Here is a 10,541-nt window from a genome sequence, read left to right on the forward strand (position 1 = left end):
ATGGGATTTTGAGTGTAGGGAAACTGAGGAGTGTTTTCCAATGCAAACAACCCTTTCTCACAAATCTTAGAATGAGAGTCAAGTCACTCAAAACTTGTTATGAATTTTAGACAAAAAAAAATAACCCTAACCTCTCCGTACAAATAGGCATCCAACCCTACTACTTTCTCCGCAACAAATTCAAATCATCAAATTTCAAACATCCACTAGCTGCGCTTGACATGGCCGCCTCCAATAATCTTGACTTCCCGTATTCCCCTCCACCACCAAGTCACTCTTTCCAACCACCACCTTCACCTCCTCATGTACGTCCACCACCACCTCATATCCGTCCACCTCCACCACCTCTGCCGCCTGCACCATCACCAAGTAACAACACCACAGTAATAGTCATTGTCTTTGTCTCATTTGGTGGCCTTATATTCCTTGCATTCCTTGCTGCTGCTCTTTGTTTCTTTATCAAGAAGAAAGGGAAGAAAACTGTTGAAGAAACCGATATTGTAGATGTTCATGAACATTTGAAGGTGAAAGAGGCCATAGTAGGAGGACCTCACGGGCCAAAAGCCGTGGTGCTAGAGATTGTTGATGACGTGCATATCGGTGAAGAAATTAAGAAGGAGGAGAAGCTTGGCGAAGGTTTGCATGCTAAGGCTATAGAGGGGAATGCTGGTACCGTTGATCAGCTGGCAGCACCATCCTCTTCTGGTTCTAATGATCATTCCCGACCTGAACACAAGGCCTAATGATTACAGCATCACTCCGTGAACATTTGTGGTGTTGTTCAGGGGGTAAAATTTAAGGATTCGATGACCATAATTTCATAAACTCCCTAAGCGAAACTTTCTGACAAAGTGCAGTTAAATTTGTTTAATTTGGTTTTTAATTTATTCACAACAATAAAACCCTGAAACTTGACTGTGTGTCTATTACAGGAAGTTATCTCATGTTTGGTGTTTTGTGTTGCCCTGTCCTTGTCCTTGACATATTTGAAACAATGTTTTAAAACATTTTCTCTTACATTTCAATTTCTTCTTATTTGATGCTAAGAATATTTCTTAATTAATTCAAGAGTTATTCAAGAATACATTCATTCTTCAGTAAACATCAAAACTGATTGATCCGCTCCCAATGGTGTAATTGTATAAGCTTGAGAAAACTCCAAATCTCTTATCATTTTATGCGTTAGGAGATTAGTGTGTCATTTCAGAAGAAAAAACACATAACTTCACGATTACTGGCATCTCATGAATGTGTAGAGAGATAGAGAGAGAGAGAGAGGAGCTTAAAAACATGAAACGGGTTTTCTTTTCTTATGAAAATATGCTCAGCCATTCTATTTCACTCGATCGGTTTTCCTCTTGAAAACTAACATGTACCTTCCGTGGTTGTGGCGACGAATGCAAGTCCTCATCAATTAAATGACTGGTTAGATTTTGTTAAGCCGTAAATATTGCCAATTGCCACTTCCAATCCAACGATATAAAAAGAAGTGTCTAAAAACAGTAGAGTCAACGAAAACAACCCCCTCCTCCTCAATGAGATTATTGAGGTTTTAATAATATTTTTAGAGTGTTCTTTTGGTTCAATTTTGAATTTTGAAGGTTAAGAAACATTCTAATAGATGATTTGTTGTCTGTATAGACAATTCTTTTTTAAAATAAAAAATAGGTGTGCCTGGTCTTTTCCCTTTTAAGTCAGGTACGAGAGCCTAACTTTTTCTAATGGCTCTTTAATTTTTTAATTTTTTTAATATTTTAAACTAAAATTCTTTCTAAATAGAATTATTAAAATAATATTTTAAAGGATTATTTGATTACAACATAGTTTAAATTATAAAAGAAGTAAAATAATCTCTTCAAAAATTAAATGTATACTAAATAATTAAAAATTAATTACCATTTAAAAAAGGTTGTATAAATAAAATTAAAAAACAAAGTATGTATTAATTTAAATATAAATAAAAGAAATTAGAAAAAAATATAAAAAATATTAATTTAAAAAATTATAATAATTTAAAAAAATAAATTGAACGCAACTAACCTGACTCATTTTGTTAGGGCTCGAGCACTTAGACCCTTATTCATTTATTATAGAAGGGATGGATGATATTAAAAATAAATAAATAAATCAGAGAGCACATCATCTATTGTGTTAGACGATGCATTATCCAATTTGGCCCTAATTCTAGCCACTAGTAGTTGAAAAATCAGAGCTAAAGGTTTTCTTATCCAAAAACTTATTTTCCAATCTATTTAACCCATAACACATATAAACATCATATAAACCTTGATGAATCTATATATTGTCTTAAAAAATTAAAAATAAATCATTTCACAATTCCAAATTAACTTGAAATTAAAAAAATATTATCGAACTCAAACATGTCTTTTTAAAGCACTTTCAATGTGAAAAAAAAAACATATAAATTGAACTCTCATGATCAAATGGAATCATTTGACACAAAAATTAATTGTTTTAATAGTTTAAATCGACAACAACATTATTTTTTTCATTCTACCATCGAATATTTATAATATTTAAATTATGAGAATTAAATTAAACTTTTATATGAACTCTCAAGTCATCACTTATTTGTGACACTTTTTGTATTATAGTTCTTTATCTTTCAATTTTATTTTTATTCAATAAATTTAATTTAATTACCCTTGAATTTAGCCTAACAAAATATAATTATATATAAAAGAATGAAACCAAATTAAAAACAAAATAAAACTTTGAATAGTAAATCCATGTGATGAAATGAAGAATGATGTGTATAATAAGATGCTCTCTCTTGTCTCATGCACGCACTCGCACACAACCAAATCAATACAAACAAAACACTTATGATTTTAATCATTAAACACAAATCTTCGTCTAATAGGAATATTTCAAAAGAAATGGAGATAGATGAAAAAAGTATAATTAGTTGGTAGCTCACTGCATTAAAATTTTATATCAACTTTACTTAACTACGAGGCTAATCTCTGCGTATTTTACTTTGGCTTTTATGCTTCATCCTCGAATAATATTTTGCCTTTGAGTGAAAAAACAATATCTTCCCCCTTAACTTACAACAGGGAGCTTTGGTTGTGAGTACTTGTTAGCATGAAAAGAGATTCTATTCCAGCATGTATCTTACTCATAAAAGTTTGCAATTAATTCCTACTCTTCAACCTTTTTTGGAAAGTCATTCTACAATTTTAGCATTGTCGATAACGTGTATCTTCGATCTCCGGTAGGTAACATTACCATTATCATGGACAAAATAATTTTATTTAACATTACCATTATCATGGACAAAATAAATTGTTTTTTTTTTTACAAATAAATTGTTATAATTGATGCCTGTCGAGTATATTAATTTTCGCCATGAAACGTGTTTTGTATAAGTTATTTTTTATGCATGATGTTGACTACATAACGCCAAGTCTTTGCTATACTTCCAGCTCCTTAGATGTGTATCATTCATTTTCTGCTTTCTCCGAGCAATGCTCCATGCAAGAAAGTGTTGTGGCAATTTGCTCTTCCATTCTTAATTAGTTTCTGTTTCCCATTTCCTTCCTTTTGGACCATGTGGTCAATAGGCACATGTATATATTTTTTTACAATGCGTGTAAGTAGAAATAACGTTTGGATTCTTTCATAACTACCTAACTATTTGAACATGGACACATTGATTTGTATACTGGTGTGCAGCAGAACTTGATTATTTTCATGTTTCCTCATTTAATTCTACATCGCTGCCTTTTTCTTTCAGATGCTGTTGAAATTCGGCTCAAAGCTCTGGTTTTGTTATGATCCTGAAAAAACCTGGGAAATTCAAAGTGAGAGTTTTGAAGGCTTCATAAAAGGGCCAATGTCTTTTCCTTTGAACATACCAGGCGCTGCCTTTCAAGTGTATGCAGGTGTGATTCACACTTTCATCTTAAGAATTTTCAATATCTTTAATCCTCTGCTGTGTACATTTTAATTTTTATAAGTACAATTAAAATTATTAATTTAAGTCCCACTTTCCAATTTCAGAAAGAAAGAAAATTTTGAAGCTGATAAGAGATACTATAGAGGAAAAACGAGCATCCCCTGAAAGCAGAAGAGGAGACTTCCTTGGTCGCCTCATAGATGTCATGAAATCTGATAATTTGTTGACAGAAGATCTCATTTCTTATGTTATCTTTGTGCTTCCATTTGCCACTTCTGGACGATCACCGCAACTTCAAGTGTGGCAATCAAGTTACTGGCAGAGCATGCTCTTGTTATGCAAGAATTAGTGGTAACTAAAGCAACCACCAAATCATCTTAACTTTGACCTCGCTCTCTACTCCTGTTTCATCTTTTCCTAAAGTCGTTGTGTTCAATTCATCTTTTTTCTGTCTCTTCGAATGCTACTTAGTTTTTCACCAAGACTCCTGTGGATGGATATTGTTATCAGAAAGAAAACGAGGAAATTATTTCTAGCAGGGAAGATAAAGAAACTGGGTTAACACTACGGATTAGTGGTGGAGTTGGGATCCTAAGAAGAACAAAACAAGGCATTCAAGTAAACGGTACATAGCAAGGTTTTTTTTTTTTTTTTTTTTTTAGCTTTTTATTCATTTGGTTGGTTGGTTTACTGGAAACACAGGTTATCAATGAAGCACTACGGATTAGTGGTGGATTTGGGATCCTAAGAAGAACAAAACAAGACATTCAAGTAAACGGTACATAGTTCTGTTTTCCTGCATTAACCTTTAGCCCGTCATGCAGTGGAGCCGAGTTCAGTGAAGTGTTGATGGCATTAATGTGTTCCAATTGAGCTAGCTACACTCTTTCTTTTCCTTTGTTTTTTAATCTGTTGTCTGTATTCGCATCAATGTGTTATATGCCCATTTCTTTTTTCTTAAAAAAAAACAAATCTAGTTATATGGGCCAGGTCCAAACATCAGGAGTCTAGAAAAGTCCTAGTTGTTTGGGCAAGCTGCTAGGAAATGGGTTGTTTCATGCAATTGTTTTCTCTCAACCCATGCATATTTTCTTCCCTACACATTTAATTCAAGCCTTCCATGGAAAGTAAGAAAGAATGGATCATAATGCTTTGATTTTGATATCACCAACATCATTGAAAAAATCTTAATGAAATGACTTTAAAAACACCTTTAAAGGCCACCATTTATGGATGGAAATGGCCGCGCACGTCTAAAAATGGGATCGCGTACGTGTTGTAATGAATTTCACACTATGAGCGTCCTATAAGCATCACCAAGAAGATGATGCTGACAGCTCTTGGGAGAATTATTTGATTAAATTTTAAATTTATTTTTTAAAAATTATTATTTCAAGTTTTATAAATTTTAAAATTATTAAAAGTTTATATGATTGTTAATTTTACAATTTATAAAATTAATTAAAATATACACAAATTAGTTTTGGAATTCCATATTAATTAAAAAAATCTAAAAATCTATAAAATAATTATTTTAAAACAAAAAAAAATCAAATTTTAACAAAAATAAGTTCAACTTCAAATTCCCAACAGGCACGAACCATTTGCGGAGGACAAGTTGCACGTGAATAATGACTGTTCCAAGCCCTCTTTAGCAAATATTTGTAATTTATAACAGCCAGGTGGTGGTGATCAAGGGAGATCTCTTAGCATTAACCAGTTTACCTTTTGGTATGTTGTGGGTTTGACTAAAAATATTTTAAATGTAAGGAGAAGAATATTAAAGCTGTTGAGAATTATTTTTTTTAATATTATTATTAAACTAGATCACCAAGTTAAATTTGAAATTTTTTATTTCAAATCCTTGCCACGTTTAAGTTTCCACTTAAATTACACAAGAATTATCTTAATAACATATTCAATCTGCCGAATTATAAGATAAAAAGAAAATTTGACAAAAAAATAACCAAAAAAAACCAAACATGCTGGTTTAAATGTAATTTGGATGATTTATATATATATATACATCTAAAAAACCTTTAAAATGTTTTTTTAATGATTAAAAAAATAAAACCTAATTGCACTAATATATTAAACTAAACAAACCCATTTGCATTAAGAAAACAAAACACGTAAAATAGCTAGCGTTAATTCATGAAAATTCATTTTTCCACCGAGCTAGAGCAATGGATTAAAAGAATAAAACTTGTATGCAACCACATAAAAAATGGATATCACGCATGACCAATGAAACACAACCCATAAAAAAAAATTAAAACTCCTAAAAACACGGAGAACATTTTACCTGACATCGTACAACTCATGAATAACAAGGGTGGTCGCATTAACAAATTAAAAGAGTTTTTAGAAATGTTACATTAGTTAATTTTTTTTAAAAAAAAATATTATTTAAAAATTTATTAAAATAATATTTTTTTATTTTTAAAAATTATTTTTCAAATCAAAACAACAAAAAACACATTAAAATAAAAATAAAAACAAAGTAGGTCTAAAAGATTAGCAAAATCAAAACAAGAGGTCCAACCGCAACCCCTAGCCTATACTCATATGAACTAGGCAACCCCAAAATCAAGACCCAGGCCCAATCCTGATCAAACTCGTCACTATTTGAGCCTAAATCAAAGCCTGAATGCTTAACCAGAAGTTCTTCAAACTTTCTCACACCAAGAGCAGAATTGCAGACAACAGCCTCATAATGAATGAATAACAAATTGCAGCGGTGAGAGTTCTCGAGTTCACTATACCCCGTGAAAGATGGGGAGATGGCAAAAGGGAGGGACAAGAGAACATAATAATGCATTCAAATAGATAAAACTCTGTTTATGATATGCCGCAAGGCCAACGCCACAAACAGTGCACCCGCGAACAACTTACATATTTTATCTCTTCATATGATAAAAAACCAGAACCAAAAGCCATTGCATTACTTGTCTACTATATCGAAAGCCAAGGCCTCCATGTAGCAGGTGGATCTTGATGTTCTTTAGCTAACCCTCCATGCGAATAATGCACCTCAGACCCTCTCCTTTCAGCATGTAATCAAATGCTTTATTAATCTCCGAGAAGGGAATAGAGTGAGTGATGAATTTCTCCACTTCCAGCTCCTGAAAATTAAAAATATTGAAGTTTAAATGCAAGATAGCAAGTGACAATGACACAAGTAAACACCTTAAAACTGAATGAAGCCGTATGTAGGCTTGATTGAAAATCACTTTGCGAAAAAATCTTCGTCAAATATCGATCTAGGACGTCTTAAAATTCATCTACCAACCACTACATGGCTGCAGATCCACCAACATGCATATTAGCTTTTACCTTATTCATATATTTTTCCACCACGCCAGGAAGATCAGTGCGAGGCTTGTAGTTGCCAAAGAAGGTCCCTTTAAGGGTCCTCTCATTTAACAGATTCATTGGGTGGGTCTTGAATTCATCATCTTTGCTCGGGACACCAACAAGCACCGCAACACCCCAACCCTGAGAGGCCAAGATGATATGATGAGATATTTTACGATTATATGCAGGAACATATATAATTAGTATGATTAAACAGCATATAAGCGAAGGGAAGTGATTACGTCATGAACACACTCAAATGCTGAGATCATGGCTTGGACATTCCCTGTGCACTCAATGCTCCGATCAACTCCTCCATCAGTCATCTCGATAATCACCTGACCAAAAGCAATATTAATCATACAAGTGACACTTTTCTGGCATCATGCCATGAATTTATTTAAAAATCGGCAATCTTTATACATAACAATTAGTAGAATCAAAATTTTGATTGTTCAATAAAGGTTTAAAATGAAGTAATGTTAACCTTTGGAATCTACAAAACATGTTTGAGTAGAGTGGTGTATATTGTGGTCATGGTAATGGATAATATTTAGCCTCTAGTTTGGCCAAGACAGAAAGCATGTTCAATTAATCTTGCAGTGATCAAAAATTATTTAATGCATCGAAAGTAATGAGCCATGGTATGATAGAAAGCCAAACTAGAAGCAAGGCTGTGATCAGGTGCATACAAAATATGACAAGAATGTTTCATAACCCACCTGTTGAACTGGCTTGTCATGATCTTTTGGGTTTATTAAATCAGTAACACCAAACTTCTTTGCTGTGAGACGAACAGGATAAGTTACAACCATCAGTGATTAGTGAAATGCCACAATATTTAAGACATGGAGTATGTATTCTAGGCAAATAAACTCACTCTACCTTCTTTGAATCTGTTGGGGTTCAAATCAACACCAATAATCCTCGAAGCCCCTGATAACCTTGCTCCCTCAGCAGCCTAAAATTAGTTCAAAAGAAAAGAGATGAAGCGTTAGAGTTCACCACAAACCTTATATGATCGGGAGAGGTGAAAACACAATCAACGAGGACAACTTACAGCGAGACCAACGGCACCCAGTCCAAAAACCGCAACAGTGTGACCCTTCTTTGGTTTTGCAACATTCAAAGCTGCACCAAGGCCTACAACCGCAGTGACCATATGTATCAAGAACGTAGAAGGGTTTTATCTCACCACTAATATTCGTATTTTATTCCATATATCAACGGTGTCAATAGATGATACAATAGCAGTCGGCGATTGTAATTAACAAACCTGTTGATATTCCACAGCTAAGAATACAAACTTTGTCTAGAGGGGCAGCAGGGTTGATCTTGGCAACAGTCCCAACATGGCAGACGGTGTATTCACTAAACGTGGAACCGCCAAGAAAATGGTAAATTGGCTTTCCGTTGATAGAGAACCTTGATTTTCCATCAGTGAGCATAACACCCCTATCAGTATTGATCCTGAGGAGATCACACATGTTGCTCTCTTCTGTTTTACAGTGTCTGCAATCCCCACACTCCCCAGTGAATACAGGTAGGACATGGTCCCCTGGCTGGAGATCAGTCACACCAGGACCCACGCTCTCCACAATTCTAGGAGCCAGCAAACAGAATCAAAATATTTATAAGCATATTGCAGTGTGATAATCTAAACAAACAAATTTGCGAACATGCTGCTGTTAGTACTTCTATATAGAGATGTACTTACCCTCCAGCTTCATGACCGTATATGCGTGGAAACAGAGGTGTTTGTCCCTGCAATGTAAAGGATCAGAACATTTCCAATTTCAATTTTAATGCATCTTAAACACGAACCGTCTCCGTATAATTTTGGCTAGAATAAATATAAACTCGAGTCACCTTAGCTTCCCAAAAGTAAACATCGGTGTGGCATAAAGAGGTAAAGAGGATCCTCAAGCGAACTTCATTAGCCTGTGGTGGAGCCACTTCCACTTCTTCAATCGACAGTGGCTTCGCTGCTTCCCATGCCACCGCGGCTACGTAAAATACCCCACATGGTCGATTAGACAATTAACCCAGGCTGATCCCATGAATAAAGAACACTCTACTTCAAGAATTTTGGGAAAAAAAAATCTAGATCAAATTTTGACCATGTTAGCTCTCACTAAGTTTACTTTAAAACCCGACCGTACAAGTTGGGTCGGGTTGACTTAACACTGCATGGAAGCACTTGGATTTATCTTGGGGGGGGGGGGCACACCAAATATATGAAAACTCAAAAAAGAAAAGGAGACGTGTATCATGCAGAGAAAGAACACCTGTTTCTAAAATCAAATAAAAACACGGTCCCTCCACTTTATATGTTTTGTTGAATCAGATCCCATATTTTAAATTAAAACAAACTAATCTCTTTGCTTCCTACTAAAAGCAATTTGCGAACCTCCTTCCAGTTAGATCTGAACTGAACTCATCACAGCCATTTCTAATCAGTAATAAATCAAGGTGAAGGGGCTCGACCTTTGATCAGAGGTTGATTTAAGCGGATGTTAAACGTAGAGGGACCCTTATGCCAATTCTAAGCAGTACATAGAGAGATGATCGGTTAAGGATGAAAACAAACATTCAAGATTTTTACCAAACCCACAGACTAAATCAACACAATATATACGATTGAATTATATATATTTACAAGATAAAAGATAGACCACAGTTATATATCTAATCGGAAAAGTGGGACAAGGTATTAGCCGGCCTGAAAAATAAAGGGACAGCAGTGATGACTGTGAGCAGTGTATACGGTACCTTTGCAGCGAATGACTTGACCAACTGTGCTAGACATGGCTTCTTCTTTAGTGTTTCTAAGACGATGGATTATGTGTATGGATCGCTGCAACTATCGCGTCTTGTGGTTTGATTTATAGAGATAGTGAACTTAATGATGACTCCAACTCTGCACGCAGTACTGTTGTATGATGGAATTTGTCAAGTGGTTTTGATTCCTGGTGGCGCCTTATGTTTTGTAGCTACTTGGAGATTTTCCTCTCTGTCTATCTTCTAATCGTAGACTGTGTTTGGTAGTTCGGGTTTTTTTTTTTTTAAAGCATTTTTTATTTAGAAAATTATATTAATAAAAAATTTAATTTTTAATTTTTAATTTTAAAATGAGCATATTAAATTAATTAAAATTTAAAAATATATTAAAAAAATTTAAAAAATATTTTTAAAATACAAATACCAAACCCATCTTTATTTACAGTCACACGTGGCCTTCAAGTTGACGGTCAATTTGCTC

The 10,541-nt window shown here is 34.2% G+C and overlaps 2 protein-coding genes across 2 annotated transcripts; one reads left to right on the forward strand and one right to left on the reverse strand.

Annotated features, from left to right (window-relative positions):
- The first annotated feature begins 107 nt into the window (after positions 1–107).
- On the forward strand, positions 108–1,019 carry LOC105127697 (tumor necrosis factor ligand superfamily member 6). The gene is made up of 2 exons (XM_011029077.1): positions 108–789; positions 827–1,019. The coding sequence occupies exon 1, from the start codon at positions 222–224 to the stop codon at positions 741–743; it is 522 nt and encodes a 173-aa protein (XP_011027379.1). The 5' UTR covers positions 108–221; the 3' UTR covers positions 744–789; positions 827–1,019.
- Positions 1,020–6,719: 5,700 nt separating this feature from the next.
- On the reverse strand, positions 6,720–10,283 carry ADH1 (alcohol dehydrogenase 1). The gene is made up of 10 exons (XM_011029078.1): positions 10,052–10,283; positions 9,149–9,285; positions 8,997–9,043; positions 8,556–8,881; positions 8,340–8,422; positions 8,165–8,240; positions 8,002–8,063; positions 7,522–7,617; positions 7,259–7,420; positions 6,720–7,047 (listed from the first exon to the last, which is right to left on the reverse strand). The coding sequence occupies exons 1-10, from the start codon at positions 10,086–10,088 to the stop codon at positions 6,931–6,933; spliced, it is 1,143 nt and encodes a 380-aa protein (XP_011027380.1). The 5' UTR covers positions 10,089–10,283; the 3' UTR covers positions 6,720–6,930.
- Positions 10,284–10,541: the final 258 nt, after the last annotated feature.

Source organism: Populus euphratica, unplaced genomic scaffold (assembly GCF_000495115.2).
Source record: "Populus euphratica unplaced genomic scaffold, PopEup_1.0 scaffold93.1, whole genome shotgun sequence".
Lineage (NCBI taxonomy): Eukaryota > Viridiplantae > Streptophyta > Magnoliopsida > Malpighiales > Salicaceae > Populus > Populus euphratica.